The sequence below is a fragment of the Pocillopora verrucosa genome, chromosome 13 (genome assembly GCF_036669915.1).
Source record: "Pocillopora verrucosa isolate sample1 chromosome 13, ASM3666991v2, whole genome shotgun sequence".
Classification (NCBI taxonomy): domain Eukaryota; kingdom Metazoa; phylum Cnidaria; class Anthozoa; order Scleractinia; family Pocilloporidae; genus Pocillopora; species Pocillopora verrucosa.
In genome coordinates, this window is record NC_089324.1 from 14724384 (window position 1) to 14749472 (window position 25089).

A 25089-nucleotide genomic window follows, 5' to 3' on the forward strand; every position below is an offset into this window, starting at 1 on the left:
TCAAGATAGCATCGTTCAGTTGATGAATTTGGATATTCTCGATACTTGTGTGTTGGAAAATGTGATGATGTTGTAAGGAGAACTTATTTGTTGATCAAGAAGGCATCCTTCAGTTGATCAATTTGTATACTCTCGATACTCGTTTGATGGAAAATGTGATGATGTTCTAGGGAGAAGTTATTTGTTAATCACTTTTGCGAGTGATGGGGTTAAGCCCTGACTTAATGAAAGACTAACATTTTAAAAAATTACAGTAATGTCTTAAAAAGCTGAGGAAATAAATAAATAGAAAACAAAACACTGGAAAAACGTGAAAATATCACTTGAACAAACACTGTATATGGAAAAACTTTGAAGAGTCCGCCTGAATTCTCATTATGCTTAAAAAATTTCCAGTACCTGATTAGATTTTTAGAAGAAAATTGAAAGTGTTTCCGAAACCTATTGATTTTTTTCCGCCATGAAAAACCACGTCGTGACATTCTAGACAGGAGGGTAACCTTTCTTCGAATGCGCCTGAAACTTGATTGCTGTTTAGTAACTTGGCCGCTGACCAAGAGGGTAGAAGACTCATACCGCCTTGACGACTCCCTGATGGATCTCGTGCGCTAATTTCAGAATTTCTTTTCGCAACGACTCTGGTACTACAATCTGGTTTTCTCGGAGTATCTAATAAGTTGCTACAATCATGTAACTTGATCACAGTACTTTCATATCGTTTAGTAGTCCTACAGTAATATTACTAACACTGGTACAAGTATTTTTACTTCTAAATACACTGCATCCTTCCTAGGCAATGTTCAAAGATTCATTAGGAATACAATTATTGTAATCACATGCTTTGAAATCAGACTATGGTTAATTCAATACTTAACTGACGAAATGAGATCAGTCCTTCGTTGATTTAACTACCGTTCTTAGGTAGGTAGGTTCAGCTTATTACACAGACCCTCTTCCCTTAGGTTTCATTCTATTGTAATCGCTACTGACGTTCGTCTTTGATTATTATATCGCTTCAGTTTTGGCTTCTCTGTAGTCATCACCGTTGTCTCTTTGTTCTTCGTTTGAATCCCCATCATTAAAGATCTCAATTAACTTCTCGGAGATGAATCTCCGAACCAACTTCTGCATATCTTCTTCCTCTGGGCATTCCAATTCGCTTATTAACTTTCTGATGTCATTCACAGCCTGCGTGGTCGAGCCTCTATGAACCTCTAAAGACGATTTCACCAACATGTAGACATCCAGAGGTAAAAGCACGGCGCCAACAATTCCTCCAGCTAAATTGGCCACGCGCACTCCCGCCAAACCCCCAGCTCGCGCGAAGGCACCAGCAGCAGCGAAAGCTCCAGCCCCTACCGAAGCCGCGGACGAAAACGCACGCAAAAACCTGGCGGAGATATCGATTCTCTCCTCAGTTGAAGTCGTAAACTCCCTTTCGACTAGTTGGTGAAGAAATTCAAAACCATTACTTTCTATTTCTCTTAGGTTGGAGATGAACCTCTCAAGGTTTTCCAATTTTTCTTGCAGCTGCGTGCAAGCTTCCTTGTCCTCGTCAATGGCTCCCTGAACCTCTTTCAATCCTAGCTTTGCGAGGGTTATCTCGATTACTTTGGAAACAGACATCACCAGGCCTCCTGCGCCTCCGATTCCGGCACCAACGAGGGAGACCACAATCCCGGCCCCAAAAGTGAAGGGCGCGGCGATCAGGCCCGCTATCGCTAGGATTCCTCCTACGGTGCTCGCGGAAGCACCTGCTATGGTCGATTTACTGACTTTTATGTGTTGCTCGTGTAATTTGGATGCTAGTTCCCCCAGTTTCTCCAAAGTGCGTTTCCTCTTTGGTATCCACCGCCTGAAGGTGCTAACCACGTCTTCCTCTAACCGGCCTAATTCCCGGAATCTCATTATGACTTGGGCATAACTTTCTTCTGACAATAAAATTCTGCAAGTCAAATATTCAATGTAGAAAAAAATTTAACTTTTGAAGATCTATTCGGTCTAGATGCATAAGGCTGCTTTGCGATGGATCGCTCTTAATCGCCTGAGTGGGGGGGGGGGGGGGGCGGGGCGGGGGGAAAAGCTGACTATGTCTTGATAACATTTATCTTATCCCCCATAAGGCTTTGTAACACTATTATGATCCTCTCCCTCCCCTCCCCTTATTAACAGTTTATCGGCAGTCTTAATATTCTGTTGGCGATGACTGATCCCCACTCCCTTCCCCTGTAAACTCTGTGATCCCCCCCCCTCCACTTCAGTGCATGATAGGTCCCCCGTTTATAAAGGCCTCCACCCAAGCCGCTCGCAGACCCCAAATTTCTTTCATGGAAATGACCCTATAGAACTGTGTTATTTGTAGACTTGCGTATGTAATCCAGAGTAGATTTTGAAATTCATTTCTTAAAACACTTTAAAATCTGCTCGACTATGTGTAACTTTTCCATTCATCACGTTATCCGCAAGGTTACAGCGTAACCATTTGCTTTCGATTTGACCTTAACGGCGCGTGACTGAAACAGGAAGTAATTTGGCTGTTGCCAAACGTACCACACAAAAGAAAGCTGCTTTCTCCGGGATCTGCATACTTCCTCACAAAGTTGTTTTGGTTAAGAATTAAAGAAAAGACTGCGAGTTGTAATTTTCTAAAAGTCGAAAGATTTTTTGAATAATTATGCATATGGAATATAAACGGTTTTAATAACCTTATCACCCTTGAAAGCATAATTGCGTGATGTTGATGCGATTTTGCATCAAATCATATTGAATTTCAGTTTGTATCAAAAGACCTTTACTCTTGGTGTTCACGCGTGACATATCCTCCAAATATTAGAATTCTGGTTGATGTCTCTGTAAAACATTCACTAAACCACCGGTATGCATAAATCTACCCGCATTCCGCCTTTATATGCTAGAAAACGAACTTATGACGCTCAAAATATTTGGGTCAAACAACTTCCTTAAATGATAATCGATCCCTCTGCTTGCGCAAAGGTTTCTGGGATCGCCAGATGGTAAATATTGCAAAACAACCAAAAAATGTATTCGAAATATATATGGCTAAATTTGTTTTGACGCCTAAAAAACACGATTTTGGAGAGAGATCATCGCTTTTTCGTTGCTGTTTTTTCAGAATTGGATTTAGACAATGTTGATTGTTGGGAAATGTAAGATTTTCTTTGAATAACCACGAAACTACTCTATTTCCGCAAGTTTCATTGTGAATTCGTCATAGCGTAATGGTCTCGAAATATTAGAAATATCACATCATTCTTGACCTACGTTCATACACCTATTCTTGAACAAACCTTTGTCCGTCGTCCCGACCCACTTGTAACAGCTCAATATCTTGAAAACTCATTTTTTGATGGACAATTGTATTGATATATCCAGATCGCTATAACAGCGTGACAAAAATGGATTCAATTCGCTGAAACTTTAACTGTTATTTGTGAACTGAAGACATAACAAGCGCATGCGCACGAATCTGACACGTGACTTCGTACAGAAATATATGTTTTTCGCCAGCCGAGATGTCTGTTTTGGGGAAAAGTGTACTTAAGACAGAGGGTACAGTTTTTTCCCGATACGGACTGACCTAGGCTGGTGAATAACATTTTTTTCCCCCTTAAACTTGACGAAATTCTTTCCAAAAGAACCCGCATGATTAAAATAAGGGATGTAGTTATGGCAAGACTTTCCATAAACTGAAGAACTTTTAGCGAGTGAATGGTAGTTTAAAAAGAGGTAATGCAAATTAAAGAGAGAGGCCTCACTGAAATATTTTCATTTGCGTAATGGTAATGGCGATTTCTAACCCTAAGCATACAAACTCGCCAGCATTATTTTTACAACTATCTCTAGCAATCTGACACCGATTAGAGAGCGCGTAAGAAAAACAAGCGCGTGCACACTTTTGGAAAAACAACGGAGCTAGATTGGCAAGGACTGTCACGACAATGTTCTCTTGAAAAACAGTCAACGATCTTACGGAAAATATTATTCACTCTCATCGATGCGATTAATTTATGTACGAAGATTAACTTCTGTTTAGTAAATAAATGGCAAGGAAAGTATAATTGTAAGTAAATTCAAATTTTTTATATTGAAGTTGTGAGAGGTTGATTGTTTGTTTGCTGCAATGGCTTGAGTAAATCTGGTCTTTCCTCCACAATTTCGAATGAGACACTTCTACCAGAGACAAGAGGATTTAATGCGGCTTGTTGTGTATTCCTTTAGCGGAGACACTCACTCTTCAACAGCTTTCTATATATTCTGTTTTATTCATCGATCGAGTATCTAATAAGTTGCTACAATCATGTAACTTTATCACAATACTTTCATATCGTTTAGTAGTCCTACAGTAATATCACTAACATTGCTACAAGTATTTTTACTTCTCAATACACAACATCCTTCCTGGGCAATGTTCAAAGGAATATAATTATTGTAATCACAAGCTTTGAAATCAGACTATGGTTAATTCAATACTTAACGAAATGAGATCAATCCCTGGTTGATTTAACCACCCTTCTTGATCCTGTGGTGATAACCTAATCACTCTGCGAGGCTTGCTCCACAACCTTATTAGAGGGCTCGGTACTTTTGAAAGCGTCGCTGAAGACCCATCAGACTCGTCAGTCTTAGCACTAGTGTCTACATCAATGTCATCACCTGTATGCTTACTGGGCCCATGTTTGAGGAACTTCGCACTGCGTATCAAAGTGGTACCCGTGTACACATTGACTAAACTAAAAGTGTCTCTCGCTTTGGTCTCATTAATATACGTGCTTGGCCGCAGAGAAATTTGAATCTAGATTTTTCGGCTTCGTGTTGGCACAAAATACGAGATGGCCAATTTTGAAATGATGGGGCTCTGCATGCGTGTTGCCTACAATCTTGATATTCCTTCAAACGCGCTTGATACAAATTGCATTTTGACCGATGTTCGCGATCGAGTGCTGATAGTGCTTATTTGAATTGAACTCGATGTACGGTAGTTTTGTTCGAAAGTTGGCGATTGAACAAAACCATTCTAGGTGCTTTTCCACTAATTTGATTCGGACTTGCTCTGTAGAGCATGAGAATTTTAGGCAACTCCATTTGCCAGGATTTACCTTCGCTGATGGCTGAAAGTTCTTCATTAAGTATCGATGAAATCTCTAATTTTCCTTTGCTTCGCACATAGTAAGGAGAAACACGAATATTTTGTATTCCACACGGTTTCAGAAACGCTTCAAACTCCCCGCTAATAAACTGTTGTCCTTTATCCGTTATCAGAAACGATTTCCTCTGGAAACCCAATTCGAGCGAATATATCTGTCGACGCTTTGATTACTTCACGTGAAGTGACCTCTTGTAAAATGTACGCTTCCGGTAGGATGAATCATAATCGATATAAGTCAAAATGGATTTTCCATCAATTGGACCACAAGATCCATTACACCTTTTACTCAAGGACCTCGAGGTAAAGGTGTTGGTCTAGGCGGCGTGTACTTTTTAAGAGGCTGATCAACAATGCGCGCTTGACAATTCTTGACCTTAGTTTCTATTGCATCATCTATCAGAAAAAAAAACAAGTTCGAAGAGATTGTTTGGTCTTGACGACTCCCTGATAGGTCTCGTGCGCTAATTTCAGAATTTTTTTTCGCAACGACTGTGGTACAACAATTCGGTTTTCTCGGAGAACAATTCCGTCGAAATTAGACAATTCGTCTCTTAACGCACTATACGGTTTGAGATCACCCGTCAGCAACTGTTTTCCACTTTGAATTTGAACAAGTAATTGGGAGAGGGTGATGTCTCGGATCGCATGTCAGAGAGGGTGACAGCTTGAGGGTCTCACATATTTGATGTGAAAACAAATCTTATGTAGTCTTTACAAACCAAACCAGTATCGTAAAAATTATTTTGCTTGGACGGAAAACGCGATAACAAATCTGCTGTGTTAGCGTTGCCTACGATATGCTGAATACGAAGAGTATACTGGTGCAATCTCCAAGCTAAGCGCTGAATACGTGGTGGTAAACTTTGTGCAGATTGAGTATAGTAGAAAGAGGCTTGTTGTCAGTTATCAAGGTGAACTCTAAGCCAAACAAGTAATCGTGCAGATGTTCAACAGCCAAAACGCAACCAGTTGACTGTTGTTGGGCAGGTGCAAAACGGAAATCCTGCAGGAGCAAGATGTTTTGCTGAGTTTGTTATAATCTCTGTTATGGCAGATTGCTAAAAGGAAATTTGAATCAAAATATCTGTAGAGGTAAGGTCAGTTTATTTGGCTAATCATTGTAAGTAATTCAATGCAGTTACTCAACATTCGGTAGCTTTACTTTGTAACGCACTGAGTCGCTGAATTGGATACGATTTACAGAAGTGCACAGTTTTCCTAACTACAAAAAAAAAACCATCTTTAGCAAAGGCTCTTGAGGATTCGACGTATTACACTGATCCGCTTATCTTAGCTTTCATTCGACTGTTATCGCTACTGACGTTCCTCTTTGATTATTATATCGCTATAGTTTTGGCTTTTCTTTAAGTCATCACCGTTCTCTCTTTGTACATTGTTTGAGACCCCATCATCAAAGACCTCATTTAACCTCTGTTCGATGAATTTCTGTACCAACTCCTGGATCTCGTTTTCCTCTGGGCATTTCAATGCGCTCAGTAACTTCCTGATGTCATTCACAGCCTGCGTAGTCGAGCCTCTATGCACCTCTAAAGACGATTTCACCAACATGTAGATATCCAGAGGTAACACCACGGCGCCAATAACTCCTCCAGCTATCTGGGCCGCGCGCGTTCCCGCCAAACCCCCAGCTCGAGCGAGGGAAAAAGCAGTAGCGACAGCCTCAGCCCCTACCGAAGCCGTGGACGTCCGCAAAAACATGGCGGATAAATCTATTCTCCCCTCAGTCGAAGGTGGGAACTCCCTTATGGCTCGACTGCGAAGAAATTCAAAACCATTGCTTTCTATTCTTCTTAGGTCGGAGATAAACCTTTCAAGGTCGTCCAACCGTTCTCGCAACGGCCCGGAAGCTTCCTCGTCCTCGTCAATGGCTCTCTGAACTTCTTTCAATCCTAGCTTTGCGAGGGTTACCTCGACTACTTTGGAAACAGACATCACCAGGCCTCCTACGCCTCCGATTCCGGCGCCAAAGAGGGAGACCACAAGCCCGGCCCCAAAAGTGAAGGGCGTAGCGATCAGGCCCGCTATCGCTAGGATTCCTCCTACGGTGCCCGCAGAAGCACCAACTATGGTCGATATACTGCCCCTTATATGTTGCTCTTGTAATTTGGATGCTAGCTCCTCCAGTTTTGCCCTAGTGCGTTTCCTCGTTGGTCTCCATTGCCTAAAATTTTCAACCAAGTCTTCTTTTAACTGGTCTAATTTTAGGACTCTCGTTTTGACTTGGACATGAACTTCTTCTGACAAAGTTCTACAAGACAAATATTCAATGAAGAAAAAAAATTATTTTAACTTTTGAAGATCTATTCTGTTTAATTGCATAAGACTGCTTTGCGATGGGTCACTATTTATAGCCTGAGGGAGGGGAGGGTTTGGGTATTTTGATTGCGTCGCAATAACATTTTTCTCACTAAGTTGTTTTGGTTAAGAATTAAAGAAATATCTAAGTCGGAGATGATCCGTTTTTACTTCGCTGATCTCTTCTTGAATCATACGGCAAAGAAAGACTACGAGTTGTAATTTTCCAAAAGTCGACAGATTTTTTGACTGATCATGTATATGGTTAGCAACGGTTTGAATAACCTTATCATCCTTGAAAGCATAAGTGTGTGGTACTGTCGCGATTTCGCATCAAATCATATTGAGTTTCAGCTTGTATCAAAAGATCATAATCTCTTGGAAAGAAGTTCACACATGAAATATCCTCTAAACATTAGAATTCTGATTGATGTCTAAGTAAAACATTCACTAAACCATCGTTATTCAAGCTATACAATTTAAGTTTATAAAATGACTTGGAGATTGGTTGCTTCCACTGCTGCTTTTATCATAAATCTACCTGCATTCCGACTATGCAATGCAAGAAAACGTACTCATGGCGTTAAAAATACAAACGACTTCCTTGATAATCGATCCTTCCGTTTGCGCAAAGGTTTCTGGGGTCACCGTGTGGAAATATTGCAACCAAAATAATATATATTCGAATACCTGTACACGTGTGTATTAACGATTAAAATTAGTCAGGGCTTTATCGAGCTGTTTATCATGAGCAACTGTCAGCGATTTATGCTTCAGTCCTTCGCTGGTCTCTAAGTTTTCTGCAAACTTCATGATCCTTCCCTTTTTCTTGCGGATATCTGCTGTGTACTAACGCCATATTCAGCTGACAAATTGGTTCCCTTTTCTCCTTTCTCTAATCACAAAATCATAGACTGTTTATCTTTTATCGAAAAAACGGATCGCTTACGCTTCAAGTATATGATGATCGTGAATAAACATTCGTGACGCTGTGTAGCTTGTTTATCTTGCATACCAAGCCTAACGAGCCAATAGAGTGTCAAATCTCACTTACTAACAAAGTAACTCTAAGCCAATCAGACCTCACTCGAATGTTCTTCATTAGTTACGAAGCCTACGAGCGCTGCTTTTGCTTTTTGAAAGCGAAACAAACTCGACTTTACTTTTCTTTTCAATGCTGTAGTTTTAAAAAGAATATGGCTACAGATCTTGATCATGACTAATAAATATTCATGACAAAATTGGAACCAGAGAAAAAGTCCGGATAATCGAGGATGGACTGTATATGGCTAGATTTGTTTCGACGCCTAAAACACGATTTTTTTCAGAATTGGATTTAGACAATGTTGACTGGTGGGAAATGTAAGATTTTGTTTGAATAACCACGAAATATTTTAGAAAATCTTCAGATGAACATCTCTCCCTCCGCAACTATCATCATGAATTCGACATTGCGTAATGGTTTCGAAATATTAGGAATATCACATCATTCTTGACCTACAGTCATACATCTATTTTTGAACAAACCTTGGTCCGTCATGCCAATTTCCTTGTAACAACTCAATATCTTGAAAACGCATTCTTTGGTGGATAACTCGTATTTATATATCCAGATCGCTATAACGGTGTGACACAATTGGAGTCGATTCCCTGAAATTTAATTCTGTATACTGAAGACATAACAAGCACATGCGCACGAATATGACACGTGATTTCCTAGAAATATATGTTATTCGCCAGCCGGGTGGTCCGTATTGGGAAAAAGTGTACTCAAGACATAGGTCAGAATTTTTCCCAATGTGTACCGACCTTGGCTGGTGAATAACATATTTCTCCCTTAAACTGAACGAAATTCTTTTCAAAAGAACCAGAATGATTTAATGGAGGGGTCTAATCTCGGCAAGATCTTCCATAAACTGAACAATCTTTGAGTGAGTAAATGGTAGTTAAGAGAGAGGTAATGCAAATTAAAGAGAGAGGCCCTCACCGAAATATTTTCATTTGCGTAATGATAGATGTGATTAAGAAGGCTTCCAATTGAACTTTGAAACATTATTTTTAAGAGTATCTGTTGTAATCTGACACCGATCAATTAGAGAGCGCGTAAGAAAAACAAGCCCCTGCACACTTTTGGAAAAACAACGGAGCTAGATTGGCAAGGACTGTCACGACAATGTTTTCTAGAAAAACAGTCCATGATCTTACAGAAAATCTTATTCACTCTCATCGAGACGATTAATTAATGTACGAAGATTAACTTCTGCTCAGTCAATAAATGGCGAGTAAAGTATAATTATAAGTAAATTCCAATTTTTTTATTTGAACTTGTTTTTTTCATTTGAACTCGTTTGTTTGCTGAAATTGCATGAGGAAATCTGGTCTTTCCACCACAATTTCGAATGAGACACTTCAACCAGACACAAGAGGATTTAATGCGGCTTGTTGTGTATTCATTTAGCGGAGACACTCACTCTTCAATAGCTTTCTATATAATTAGAAACGCTTCAAACTCCCCGCTAACAAACTGTTATCCTTTATCCGTTATCAGAAACGATTTCCTCTGGAAACCCAATTCGAGCGAATATATCTGTCGACGCTTTGATTACTTCACGTGAAGTGACCACTTGTAAAATGTACGCTTCCGGTAGGATGAATCATAATCGATATAAGTCACAATGGATTTTCCATCAAGTGGACCACAAGATCCATTACACCTCTTACCCAAGGACCTCGAGGTAAAGGTGTTGGTCGAAGCGGTGTGTACTTTTTAAGAGGTTGATCAACAATGCACGCTTGACAATTCTTGACCTTAGTTTCTATTGCATGATCCATACCATCAGAAAAAAAAAAAAACGAATTCGAAGAGATTGTTTAGTCTTGACGACTCCCTGATGGGTCTCGTGCGCTAATTTCAGAATTTCTTTTCGCAACGACTGTGGTACTACAATTCGGTTTTCTCGGAGAACAATTCCGTCAAGATTAGACAATTCGTCTCTTTATGCACCATAAAGTTTGAGATCATCCGTCAGTAACAATTTTCCACTTTGAGTTTGAACAAGTAAATGGGAGAGCGTGATGTCTCGGATCGCATGTCAGAGAGGGTGACAGCTTGAGGGTCTCACATATTTGATGTGAAAACAAATCTTATGTAGTCTTTACAAACTAAACCAGTATCGGAGAAATCATTTTGTTTGGACGGAAAACGCAATAACAAATCTGCTGTGTTAGCGTTACCTACGATATGCTGAATACGAAAAGTATACCGGTGCAATCGCCAAGCTAAGCGCTGAATACGCGGTGGTAAACTTTTACTCGAGTGCAGATTGAGCATAATAGGAAGAGGCGTGTTGTCGGTTAGCAAGGTGAACTCTAACAGCCAAAACACAACCAAGCGCTTCGTGCTCAATCTGCGAATATCCCCTTAAAGGTTCTGTCGATGTAAGTAATCGACTGATGCGCGCAATAAGTTTGCGCTCACTAGTTCGTTGAACTTGCGGTAGAATTGCTCCTAAACCACAGGCAGCCCAGGTTCCAGCTGGTCTTTCCTCCATAATTTCGAATGAGACTCTTTAAGTGTTCAAAAGCGTATTTAATGCGGCTTTTTCTCATTGAACTCTTACAGTTCCTGTTCTGCAATTTTCGGTACAAATGTCCAAATTGAAAGGACTTGAAAAGACTCACCGAAATTAAAGCGTATTTGCAGTAGAACTGAAAACTTCTCACGCCCTTTCACTACGAACAAATTGTTTGAGAGAATTCAGAAATTGAATGTATGAAAGTTCCATCGAAAAATGCAAAACAAATTACTACTGTTCCACAATCTTACTGATATATTTTCAGTTTCTTTATTATATGTTGCGACATCTTCTTCAATCTCTGCTCGTTTACAGTGAGCTATCAGTGAATCCTCTACACTCATGATCACTTGTCACATCACAAATTTTTAGGTAATTTAAGGCCTTCTAGCTTTTACATTTTTCTAGACGCTTGGTCCATTTAGAAATTATTCAGGGATTCTGTTTTTACTACAATATTGCCTATAATCAAGATTTTGTGGATAGCTCTGCTCTGTATATCAATATTTTTATTAAGGTTTTATTTTTTAAAACTTAAAGTTATCCAAAAATGTAGAATAATTTCAAATTATATTTCACACATTTGCAATATTGGCGAACTACCGGAAGATTGGTGTAAAATTGATAGCGGAGCTCGCAGCGCACGTAGCGTAGCCCCATAATTATACAAAATAGTAGTAACCATCAAGCCGAAAAAATTTGGACTTGCGACCGAACAAGGGGATACTTTAAGCATACGCGGCCAAGTGCATTGCAGGTACGTTCTTAGCCATTATGTAATGGAAGGGCGCGATTGCGTGCGTAACTAGATAACCCCATTAGTGCCAGGAGACACTGGCTTTACGTGAACTAGTAAATGTAAAGCCGCGTAAGCAAATAATTTGCAACTCGCATTTTGAGCCGGAAATCAAACTGGTGAGGTTGTAGTTGAACATTAATTCTCAGTATTTTGCAATTTTTAATCAACTCGCAAAGCAACAATACTGACAGAGTTAAAACTTTGTCGACTGGAAAAAATTGTTCTAATTAAAGTTCGTGGAGAAAGGGTTTTGAGTGAAAATAGGCTGGAAAGAAAGAGACAGAGCGACCAAAGAAAGCAAGAAGTAAAAGGCGTAAAGCGAGTCGAGAAAAACGCGCATGAAAGATAAAAAGAACGCTAAAATAGGCAAAATACGGCAAGAGGAACGCGAAAGAGAACAAGAAAACATCGCCCAGAATGCTATTGTCTTTCGCGACATGTACTTGCAGTGCCCATTTAATCGGCGGGCAGCATAATAATTTGCATATCCTGAACTAGTCGGTTGTGATTGGTCAGCAGGTAAAGCTTTGGGAATACATGAGTCTCTTTGCATATTTCAGCTGCTGTCAATCAAATGTAAAGTAAATCCCAAGTTGCCAACAGTTAAGCATCTGAATTCATAACATTTGTCTGTAAATAACACTTTTTTTAAATAAACGGTTATACTGAATTTTGCGAACATTGCTAGACGTATTTAAGTAAGTAAGTAACTTCATTTCTGAGTCAAGCATAAAGACCACCCAAAGGAAAAATCCTAATAGGGGACATGTAAGAGAATAATGGTATCTTTAAAGTTCGATTAGTTCAACAATCGCACTCGCAAAAAAAGTAGGTTCCATGAACCTCCAACCAAGGATTGAGGTCGATAGCCGGATGTTCTGTTTTATGTTATTGCCTATTTTCTATTTCGTTAAAATCGCTTCAATCGGTAGAGAAAAATATGAGCGATGCTTCCGACAACCGGCTTGTGATTGCGACGATCGTCGAGATAGAACTAAAGTCTATCTTGCGACAATAATAGGAGTGTGGTTTCCATATGATAATAACGATTGCTGAATATTTTTGCAGCGATCGCAGCGATCATATCTTAAAAGCTTTTACAGTTTTTTAAGCATTGTCTAGTTACCACCTCAATTTCAATACTAATTAGGCGGCGTGTGCGCGATTGTTTGCGGAGGCGGAGCTTAGCATACCGTGATATTCTCGCGGGAAGTTTAAAATAGGTCACTTGTATTCTCGTGGGGGTCTCCAAAGGACAAATTTGGATAGAACACTACGATGCTGAGCAAACGTTTTCGAAATTCGCGTTTTGCGACTACTTCCAAAGTTTGGAATCCCTTGGAAATTTCTATGAAGGTTTCTAGAATGTCAAATAAAAATAACCGTATGGTAAAAGAGAAATCTAGCAATTGAGTGAAGATAAATTACGCCTGAAAGTGCGCCGAGATCGACTTCTCATACAAGCAGGATGCTAACATTGTCAATTTTCAAGGCAAATTTGCGACCTCTTCTGAAAGCGCAAGAACAAAGTGAGAATGCTACACTGTTCAATTGAACTTTCTTCTTTAAAAGCCATATGGTAAAAGTAGCATTTGAAAAGTAGTTTATCCGTAAACGAAGAGAACGTAAGCCTTCCTCGACATTTTCAGCCCTTTTCCTTTATTGTTTGACAATCATTTTCTAATTAGCTTTTAAATTTAGCGCCAGCGTCTCAATGAAAGTCCCGGATATGTCGCTGAATTCTGGGCGATGAGGCATAAGTAAAAAGGCGAATATCTAGCGAAGAGCAACGTAAAAAGGGAAATACAAAGAGCTCCAGAAAACTCAAAATGGGTCATCAACAAAGACGGAGAAGCGAACTGTTACAATATGCGCGTGATTTCTATCAGTGATTAACTAGACTAGGTTCGAGTTACATTGGTATGTTTTCGTCACGACGTATGTTAATAAAAACAGTTGATTGAACCGATCTTGAAACATGGTGGCAGCAAAATAGGACAAAGAATCTATCGCCTCCCACTTTCAGCGTCGCAACTACAATTTAAATCATCCTGTAGCCATCACCTGGCTCTTCGCAACAACCACAAGCACAACATGGAATTGTGCGACACCCGTCTTTTGGCGCGGTGTCCGGGATAGTGCCACCTAGAAAATTATGTACAACTGGAAACGTAGCGGACAACTGGAAGGTATGGAAACAAATGTGGAGCAACTACATGGTTATTGTTCAACTCGAGATGAAACCGCCGGCGTACAAGGTCGCGTTGTTTCTCCACTGTATCGGTGTTGATGCGTTAAAGATTTTTAACGTGTAGCGGGTTTCGGTTCTCAAGGTATAAACATATCTGATCGGAGGTAGAGATTTACTGATTTCAAGCACTCATCTTTGTATCTAATTGATTATCCTTTATTCTTGATTACGGTACTTGAAAACGTAAAACCTGCAAGGTAATTTATGGCATAACATGCTATTAAGAACGATTAGAAACTATACATAACATGAGCTATTGTGCGATCACTCGTACACATAGGGCGTACACGATAATACTATTTATAATTAATTCACGCAATAACCGAGATAACAAACATAATCCGCAAACATGCAAATCATATCACTTTTCTCCGGTAAAATTCTTCTTATTTTACGGCCTCAAATCTTGTAACTTTGATCTTAATCGACTGCGTCCGAGGACAACTAGCATTCTCTCTAATTTCATTGAACTTATGACACTTAACTCAAAACGGAAATTATGTAGTCGACGATTGTGGAATCATAGCTAATCATTACATAACGGCTTCCAGTTCGAAAGTCCAAACGATAAAAATGACCTGGCAAAGATTCTACAAAAGTTCAACAAATTCACCATCGGAGAACTGAACGAAACCTTTGAAAGGTACACTTTCAACTTCAGAAATCAACAGGAAAACGAAAGCATTGATTCTTATGTCACCGCCCTTCGCACACTCGCAAAAACATGTAATTTTTGTGAGTGCATGCGTGACTCGATTAATCGTGACAGGGTTGTCCTGGGCATTTAAGATCATCGCACCTTCTGCAAGAACGGAGCCTCACTCTGTCAAAGAGTATCGATCTTTGCAAAAGTTCTGAAGCGAAAAATTTGCAATTGAAAACGATCTCTGGCGCCCAGAACGAAGATGTTCACGCCGTGAAAGATAAACACCCATCAAACAGCCGTGATGACAAGTACGAGAACATCGCCCTGAAGAGAGAAAGGTATCAGCTTCCCGTACTTGATGACATACTCCCGGAGCTCTCAAAAGCTAGAGTATTCTCGACAGTTGTGTCCTTGCCCCTGAATCCCTGAATCCAGCGCAGGCGCCAAAATGGCAGCCACGAATCTTTTTCGTTCTGCACTTTTGTGTTTGTTTTTAGTATCTTATATTGGTATTTTACCAGTTAATCAGCTGCAAGACTTGCCACTACAAGACCAAATCGAATATCCCTATCAAATATCTCAAGTGTTAACGTCTGTCAAAATTAGCGGTTCAACCGGTTTCCATCGAACAGGCCGTGCAATTTGCGTTTGGAGAAAACATGGCTTTGTTTCCCTCAGCATTCCCGGACACGATCCTCCGATTGAAATAACTATGTATATGGATGTTGCAACCAACCCGGGCCCAAGTTCTTCCTTACATCAACGAAACTGGCAAACAGATGGAACCATAAATCATCCTCCAAGTTTTAAAATTCGCGGGAATTCAGTTTGTCTTTCCTATTTGCATACTAACGACTGCACGAGACTCTGTTATTCACGCCAAGATCTTCTTAATATTCGCCGTACCATCTCAATACCGCCACATTCTAGGCTCGTTAAAACTTGCTGGAATTCTGAGATATCGTGGAAAGAGAGCAGGAAAGCACCGAATACCAGTAATTATATCCAATCAATCGCTGAAAACACGACACTTGCAAAGAAGTTATCAACGGGCACCGGGAAGAAACATCAATAATTTGATTACAATTCTAACAAAGAATGGCAAAATGCAAAAGCAAAACACCAGCCATTTCGTACCAACCATTATGTTAGCGAATACTATGTCACTGGTTCCTAAGCTGAGTGAAGTTGAAGAACTAATCTTAAGGGATGAAATTCAGGTCTGCTGCATTACAGAAACCTGGCTGAAAGACCACATCAGCGACACAGTTGTAAACATTGAAGGATATAACATCACACGGACCGACCGATCATCTCACGAGCATGGAGGAGTCTGTGTATATGTCAAGGAGGACGTCAAATATGAAATTCCCGAGAAGTTACGTTGCTGTAACGACCATGAAATAATCTGGCTCAAATTAGATCCATCACGCTCTCCCCGCGGTTTTTCTTGCATCTTGCTGGCCGTCGTTTACTACCCAGGCCGTAACAGTTCAGCAGAATCCGACAGTCAGAATTTGCTCAACCATCTATTTGAAAGTTTGAAATCAGCCGAATCTTTGTATCCAAATTGTGGAATTATTGTCACTGGCGATTTTAACCGTCTTGATATGTGCCATTTGCGGAACCATTTTAAATTAAAGCAGCTTGTTAAATTCCCCACAAGAGGCCAGGCCACGCTTGATCTAATACTAACAAACATGGGTAATCACTTCTCAACGCCCGAGAGCTTTCCCCCCTTTGGTCTGTCAGACCATAGCACAGTCATCGTGAAGCCGAAGGAAAGGATACTGAACCAACATACTAGGAAAAAGATCAATATCAGGGATATGAGAGAAAGCAAGAAGACAAGTCTCGGCCGCTATCTCAGCAATGTCGACTGGTCATGCATCAATATGCAAAGCTCCTGTGAGGGAAAACTCCGCAATTTCAACGAACTGATAACAAACGGCATAAATAACATCATGCCAGAAAGGTCGATTAAAGTTTACCCGAAGGACGCCCCTTGGATGACAATAAAACTCAAGGAGTTGATTCGTTTGCGTCAAAATGCATTTCATTCCAACAAGAAGGGTCCAGTTTTCAGATTCTACCGCAATGCTGTCAATAGAGAAAGGAAACTATGCAAAGCAGCCTACTATACTTCAAAAGTGCAAGATCTCAAAGGTGTGAATCCCCGTCAGTGGTGGAAAGAGATAAATAAACTGAGTGGATCCAAAAAACAAAACCCCAATTTACTGTCCTCCCTCGATGTACAGCAATTCACCAACATGTCCCCCCAAGAAATCGCCAGTGCAATAAATGAAGCTCTTCTAGAACCGCTCCAGTCTTATCAGCCTATCAACTGTGAGAACACGTCTGTTCTCCTTCCTACAGGAGAAGGCGCCGAATTCCCTAAAATATCAACACATCGAGTGTACATTAATCTGAAACGCCTCAACAAACACAAAGCTCCTGGCCCGGACGGCATACCTAATTGGGTTCTAAAGGAATAGCCGAAATTTTAGCACAGCCCATAACGGACGTTTTGAACACTTCCTACAAAGAACAAAAATTGCCGTCAGTTTGGAAATTGGCGAATATAACACCCCTCCCAAAGGTAAAACAAGTGACTGATCCCAAGAAGGAGCTAAGGCCAATTTCATTTACACCTGCGTTATCAAAACTTGCTGAGGATTTTATAGTTTCTGACTTCATCAAACCGGCCGTGGAAAAAGTAGCGGACCCAAATCAGTTCGGAACGGTATCTGGATCATCCACTGTACTGGCACTCATAAGCATGATACACAATTGGCTTGAAGCAACAGACGGAAACGGAGCGTCAGTTCGGGTCCTTCTTTTTGATTACCGAAAGGCCTTTGACCTAATAGATCAGTCCATCCTAATATCAAAACTGAATCAACTGGACATTCCGAAGAGCGTTATTAACTGGATAGTTGACTTCCTTTCAAATAGGTCTCAGAGAGTTAAACTTGGCAATGACTGTTTCTCTGAGTGGAGCAAAGTGCCTGCCGGAGTACCACAGGGAACCAAACTGGGCCCCTGGCTTTTCCTTTTAATGATAAACGATTTGTCAGTTTCGCTCGACAATTTTAATCTGTGGAAATACGTTGACGATACGACGGTATCAGAAACCGTCCCGAAAGGAAAGATTAGTCACGCGCAAAGTGCAGTTGACCAAGTACAGTCCTGGTCTGAGGAAAATCTATTTCAATTGAATTGCGCAAAAACCAAAGAACTGTTGATCAGCTTTAGCCCTCAATACCCCCAATTTCCAAAAACCAACGTGGACGGGGAACTAATTGAATCTGTGCAGTGTGTTAAACTTCTTGGACTCAATATTAATTCAACTCTAACTTGGAACAACCATATTACAGAAATAATAAAGAAATCCAACTCAAAACACTATTTTTTGATTCAACTTAAGCGGGCTAAAGTACCTACAATCGATCTTGTAGCAATCTATTGCGCAACCATCAGGTCCTGCCTAGACTACGCCTGCCCAGTGTTCCACCATGCACTTCCGAAATATCTACAAGTCGATCTGGAGAGAGTGCAGAAAAGAGCCCTCGCATGCATCTTCCCTGGAGCATCATACAAAGAAGCCCTCGATCAAGCAAACATCCTTAGCTTGAGAACCCACCAAGAACAGTTGACATCGACACTTTTCCGATCAGTTTTAGAAAACAAAAACAACAAAATTCATTCTTTAATCCCAAAAAGTTATCAGGCTAATTACAATTTTAGGAAACAGAGGAATTTCAATCTTAATCGTTGTAAGACCGACAGAGCGGCAACAAGTTTCATAAATATGTGTTGCAGAAACAGTTTGTACAATTAATTAATGTGAAGTTACGCAATTCAGTTTTATCTGCAATGTAATTTTAATAAAACACAGTCTATCTATCTACAGTCTATCGTACTCACGACCTTCACAACCCCCTGTGGAATGTACAGATGGATTCGCTTGCCCTTCGGTCTCTATGCCTCATCCGAGGTATTCCAGAAGCACCTAATTCACGCGCTAGAAAGCCTACCTGGTGTTCTGTGTATCGCGGACGATATCCTCATCTATGGCACTGGAGAGATCGATGAACAAGCAACTGCAAACCACGACAAGAGTCCACAAGATCTCCTTCAAACGTGCAAGGACCGCGGCATTGTCCTTAACCCAGACAAGATGAAGCTGAGGATGAGCGAAGTAAATTTCATGGGACATCTCCTGACGAACAAAGGCCTGAAGCCTGATCCTACTAAAGTGGAGGCGATCACGAAGATGCCTAAGCCACAAGACGTGGAAGGCGTTCAGCGCCTCAATGGATTCGTCAATTATCTAGCTGGGTTCCTTCCAAAACTGTCTGAGGTCATGAAACCGATTCGTAGCCTGTCTTGGAAGGATACTTCATGGAACTGGTCCTCAGAACAAGACCAGGCGTTCGCAAATGTGCAGCGGTTAGTAACCGAAGCGCCTGTTCTATGATACTATGACCCCTCACAGAACCTCACTATACAATGTGATGCCAGCCAGAGTGGCCTTGGTGCAGCGATACTTCAGAATGGCAGGCGTATGGAGTACGCAAGTCGTTCCCTCACTGATACAGAAACACGTTACGCTCAAATAGAGAAGGAGATGCTGGCGATTGTCTTCGCTCTTGAGCGTTTCAACTAATACACATTTGGTCGACATGTATACATAGAAAGTGACCACAAGCCACTAGAAATAATTCTACAGAAACCATTTGCCCAAACACCTCGAAGCCACCAGTTAATGATGATGCGGCTATAGAAATACGATTTCACCGTGTACTGTGAGCGCGGCAAAAACATACACTTGGCGGACACGCTGTCAAGGGCGTACTTGCCCTACAAAGGCAAAGAAGTAGACGACATCGAATCAGTCAACGTGGTCCGATATCTGCTCATATCTGACCAGCGTCTAGAAGAAATAAGAGCAGAGACCCGGAAAAACCAGTCTCTGCGAGAGTTGTCAGAGACTATTCTAGTGGGATGGCCTGAAAGCAAGGAAGACGCCCCAGCACTGACACGCCCTTACTTCAGCATGCGTGATGACCTGACCGTACAAGATGGCCTGGTCTTCAAAGGGAATTCCGTCGTGATACCTAAGAGCCTTTGCGCAGATATGAAGCTGAAGATTCACTCGTCCCACCTCGGAATAGAGGCATATTTGAGGCGGGCACACGAATTTATCTACTGGCCAAGCATGTCTGCAGAATGAAAGAATACATCTCCGCGTGTGAAACGTGTAGAGAACTTGACAGCATGACACACGCAAAGGAGACACTGATGTCCCACGAAGTCCCATCTCGTCCTCGGGAAAAGAGATCCACAGACATCTTTACCATTGATGGGAAGAATTACCTGGTCACGATAGATTATTGCAGCAATTTCTGGGAGGTGGACAGGTTACCGAACACTAAAGCCAGCACCACCATCCTAAAGCTGAAGAGTCACTTTGCCCGTTATGGCATACCTGATCAAGTGATTAGCGACAACGGACCGTAATTTACATCTGACGAGTTTGCCAGCTCTCCAGAACATGGGATTTTGAGCATCTTACTAGTAGCCCTGGAAATAGCAAGGCCAACGGCAGAGTCTGGGATGAAGACAGCTTAGCGCATGCTGAAGAAATCAATCAGGGCTGGAACCGACCAATACCTCGCCGTACTCGATTATAGAAACACAGCCACGCAAGGAATGACAACCAGCCCAGCGCAACGCCTGATGAGCCGAAGGACCAAGGCACTCCTTCCTACAACTCAGAGCCTATTACTGCCTAAGAATATAAACCTGGAAAGTGAAAAGAAAGGGTTGTGACAGCACTAGCAGGCCAGCAAAGGATCTACCCAGCCTGTCTCAAGGTGACGTTGTTAGGATGAAGCCATTTAAGCTTGGCGACAAGTCTAGGTGTAAGGTCCAAGTCAGTGCAAGGCTTGCAATTGACGAGCGATCAAACACCGTTGAGACGAACAGCGGAGCAGTCTACCGCAAAAATCGACAGCATCTGCAAAAAACGTCTGAATCACCTGTTGAACCCATCACCACAAAGCCAGAACCGAAAATGGCCAGCACAGATGAAAAGGCAACTACAACCACAGCATCTACCGCTGATCAGAGTAGTGCCCCTCATAAGTCACACCCTAAAGTGGTGACCGTCCCAAACAGTGTCGGAGGTCAGAGCGAGTCAGGAAGAGCCCAGTATACCTCAAGTACTATGTCTGTGACTAGACTCGTGACTTTATATCTTTTGTTGCCGTTATCATAGTGATTATTGCTCATCGTTTATTGATCGTCGTATGTCAAACTGACCAGCTGATAGATTTGTCTTACGGACCCATTGATTCCGAAATGAACTAACATCAACATTTTTTTTTCGTTCTTTTTCTATCAGTGATTAACTTGACTAGGTTCGAGTTACATCCGTATGTTTTGGTCACGACGTATGTTAATAAAAACAGTTGATTGAACCGATCTTGAAACACGAACCGCAAAGGATCCGAGAAAGAAGAGGAGGTAAGTCGTGTCTTATCTGGGTTTTCTCCTATGCTAAAGCCCAGAAAAATTCAAACCTTTTTTCCCAATCTTCGTTTGATACTAGCTTCAGTTTATAATTCAAATCACGTTTCGGTAAAATTCATCGCTTTAAAACCCTCGCGCCCGTTCATCGCTCGAGTAACATTTCAGAGTGTTCGTATTCTTCAAATTATTTCTTGTCCTACCTTTTGAAATGTTTAATACAGTCGTGGTTTTTAAGTAATCTTACGGATTATGTTTTGACTAGGAAGTTTTAAAATGATAACGAACGGTATGAGCAAGTTTTTATCATTCTCTCTTTTTTTGGTTATCGCAAGGTTTACATTATTCATTTTAAAAAAATCGCACTTTGTCGAAATTTTGTTGTTTTACCCTGGGAACGGAGTGGTAGCCTTTCCCAAAATTGAATTGTAATAAGATTGAGTCAGCGATGTTCATGTTTACCTTACGTCTGACGCGGTAATTTGATTTTGAAAATATTGTCATGTGAGAACCCGTCAAACATCTGAGAATCAAATTACCGAGCGCAAATGTGAGGAGCAAACAAACTCACGGGCGAAATGGTGTTAATCCTGCATTAGGAGGAGTGAGTGTCATTGTTTGGACATGATACTTTTCAGGGCTATGTTTTCATGCTTTCTACTCGATTCGTTCGATCTTGAAGAAATAGTTTGTCTCACAAAACCTGGAGCCACTTTCTCTTCTCTCAACATCTCGAGGCGTACTTAATGCTCGGGTTATGATGAACATTCCTGCGATACTATAATTTTTTCCCTAGTGCTGGAAACTGAAGAATCAATCTCTAAAATTATTTGTCATCACATTTTGAAAGAAGCGTCCAAGCTGTGATCGTGCAATTAAACGGGGTCCTGGCAATTTGAGCTCATAAGCACGCTGGTAAGCACATGGTTGTAGCGTTAATAATTCTTGTTTACAGTTTTCGAATTCGAGAGCAGTTTTTGAGAGACTGTACCTGTAACCATCCTGGATTTTTTCTGTTGAATTCATTGAGGTACAATCTCGGAATTTCATAAGAGACTATGAACGATAAATTTGTATCGGCACCGTAATTTGGGGAGTTTTGTCAACACATTACTGATTAGTTTACAATTCGTGAACCATTTCTGTAACCTGCTTGGATATTTTCTTGTGAATTAATTGAGTCACATTCTCTGAATTTCATCAGGAATTAAGAACGATTAATCCTTTTATTACACCCATTTTGAAATCACTGGTGGTCCCTGTAATCTGATTGGCTCTTATTGGTGCAATTTATTCATGAATCGCACCATTTTTTGCTTTGAATTACATCTTTTTCCCAGCCAGTGAGGAGGCTGCACTCAAAACAAAACAACCAATCACATTTCAAGGCTTTTTTAAAGTAACCAATCAAACTGTAAGAAAATGAAAGACAGAGAGCATCATGTGGCAATTTTTGCAACTTTTGTTTCTAAAACTCAAATTCCCCCCCCCCCACCCGCCCAAAATGGATGAATTTAATTTCAAACCTGTTCAATACTGTATCAATAAAATATTTGAACTGACTAAGTCCTGTAATTGGGTGATTTCAAAGTGGATGTAATATAGTGGTAATTGAACCTTGTGTCATGCAATTTTGGTTGGAAATCATACGTGTGATTTCAAATCATGCGGATGATTTCAGTCTAAATTGCAATCCACTCACTTCAATTACCATTATATATGTAGCACAAGTGAAGTACATTTTAAACTTTCCATACAATTTTAGGAAACTATACTTAATTGACTCATGATAAATTGGCCTGGCATAACCCATTGATTATTTTATTATTTTGTAGCTCCCCAAAAGCCCGGCTGATGACTCTGGAGGTACTGAACTTGATATATTTAATACATAGGACACCCTTCAAGGAGGAAGGTTAGAATAAAATTGCTCTCACGAATGTATCTTGCACCCGGTTTACATATGTAGATAACTGCTTAAATTTACCTATTATAGCTGTATTCAGGAGCATAGACATTTAGGTAATATGCTTCTGCTTTATTTTATTGTAAGGGATTTCATTTTATGTAACATATATCCATTCCTTTAATTTCCTCCATAACTTGCTTGCAAATAATTAAATTTTATGTTTTTATTTAAGTGTGAGATGATAAAACAGAAGTGTTGCAGAGTTCTCTTTCCAGATTGAATTCAGGTGAGAACATCAGTAAAGTAGTTGATGTCATGTGCTTCTCCTGAATCTTTAATTTTATTGCCTTGGTCTTTTTCACAAAGTGTCTCTTATATCTGTGTGTGCCAGCTAATGATTACAATCTCAGTGAATAGATATGCCATATTTGAGTAGTTTTTTTTAAATCAAATGAAATTTTGAGTTTTGGCATTCACTATTTCGAAATTCATAAATGATATTCCTTTTTCATCCTTGTAAAGAGATATTACACATTTCTTTGACTAAAATCTGAATCATGTAGTCAACTTAATTTTGATGAGTTTGAAACTTCCTCCTACATAAGAACACTTTACTGGAATATAATGTTACATTTATTTTCTGTCTTTCTCGTACATATGACCACCTCACATATTTTAACACTTTAACTCCCATGAGTGACCAAAACAGAATTTCTCCTTACTATATAAAGTGTTCTCCACAGATTTTGAAGTAGTCAGCTAAAATTATAAAGCAGCCAGCACTTCCAAATAGAGCGCAAATTCAAGCCACACTCAAAATTATATTACAAAAAAAAAGAGAATAATTTTCTGTGGTTTTGTCTGACAAAAGTAGCCGGTGCTTGAGACACGAGTAGCCAGCGAAAATGCCGGTCGCCGGCACCTCTGGAGAACACTGTATATATCTATACAATATCATGCAGACAAGTGATGAGAATGAAGAAAAATAACAATTGTGCGATTACTAATTGATCTGATACCAAATTCTCCAAACAAAATGAGAATCATTTGGTAGACAGTAAGGAGAATTACTTATGAGATCTTGGGAGTTAAAGGGTTAAAATGGGGGATGTCATTATATCGTAATGATTAAAATATACTTATGTTTTCCCATGTTAAAAAAAAATGTGATGAGAATCTGATCTTATGGAACACTTTCAATTGTAAAACCTGTTGCTGATGGCTTAATGTGTCTTAAATGTTTAAATTTTCATGGGAAATGCTTTTTTCGAAAGTGGAGATACAGAAGTTCTCAAAGCTGTTAGAAATGAGCTTTTTGCAAGAAATGAAAAGCTAATTCACAACAATTACACCTTAAGAGCCCATGACTGTAAATATCAAAATTCTGATCATTCACCAGGAATACCCTTTTAGGGAGATATATTCAAAAAGAATATTTCGAGGTTTGAAAAATCAAATGTTTCCGAGAAAATGGAGAAAAACGAAAATTTGGGTTTTTACCTAATTAATTATGCAAAAAATACAGTAAAATTGACCAACTTTAGTGTGCGAGTACTGAAGGAGGATGTTTCGTAAGAAATCAGGGGTGTTTTTTTTTTTTTGTAGTAGGAGTAGTTTCTTCGTTCTTGTTCAGAAACTGTTTATTGTTATTATTTTAGAAAATCAGACTGAGTTATTTTTCTGACTGGACGCAATAGTCTCCACTATTGTTATGACGTTTCGTATCAATGTTGATTCGCATCAGAAGAAGCAAGGATTTATCGTAACAATTTCAATAGTTCGAATGCAGTAGTTTGTTCACATCTGATTCTTACGTTTACTGTACGACTCGCTAAAATAAATGCGGTAGAATTGGAACGAAATGACTGTTTTTTTCTTTTACCTTTATTGAG

The 25089-nt window shown here is 40.1% G+C and overlaps 3 protein-coding genes across 3 annotated transcripts; 1 reads left to right on the top strand and 2 right to left on the bottom strand.

The window, feature by feature from the left end:
- Positions 1-860: 860 nt before the first annotated feature.
- Positions 861-3427, bottom strand: LOC131769247 (apolipoprotein L3). Its single transcript, XM_059084990.2, has 2 exons — positions 3309-3427; positions 861-1945 (listed from the first exon to the last, which is right to left on the bottom strand). Exons 1-2 carry the CDS (start codon positions 3359-3361, stop codon positions 1006-1008), a joined length of 993 nt encoding a protein of 330 aa, XP_058940973.2. The 5' UTR covers positions 3362-3427; the 3' UTR covers positions 861-1005.
- A 2884-nt stretch (positions 3428-6311) lies between these two features.
- Positions 6312-9132, bottom strand: LOC131770749 (apolipoprotein L3-like). The gene is made up of 2 exons (XM_059086467.2): positions 9011-9132; positions 6312-7436 (listed from the first exon to the last, which is right to left on the bottom strand). Exons 1-2 carry the CDS (start codon positions 9061-9063, stop codon positions 6482-6484), a joined length of 1008 nt encoding a protein of 335 aa, XP_058942450.2. The 5' UTR covers positions 9064-9132; the 3' UTR covers positions 6312-6481.
- Positions 9133-15914: 6782 nt separating this feature from the next.
- LOC131783110 (uncharacterized) lies at positions 15915-17249 on the top strand. The gene has a single exon (XM_059099853.2). It carries the CDS (start codon positions 15915-15917, stop codon positions 17247-17249), a length of 1335 nt encoding a protein of 444 aa, XP_058955836.2.
- The last annotated feature ends 7840 nt before the right edge of the window (positions 17250-25089 follow it).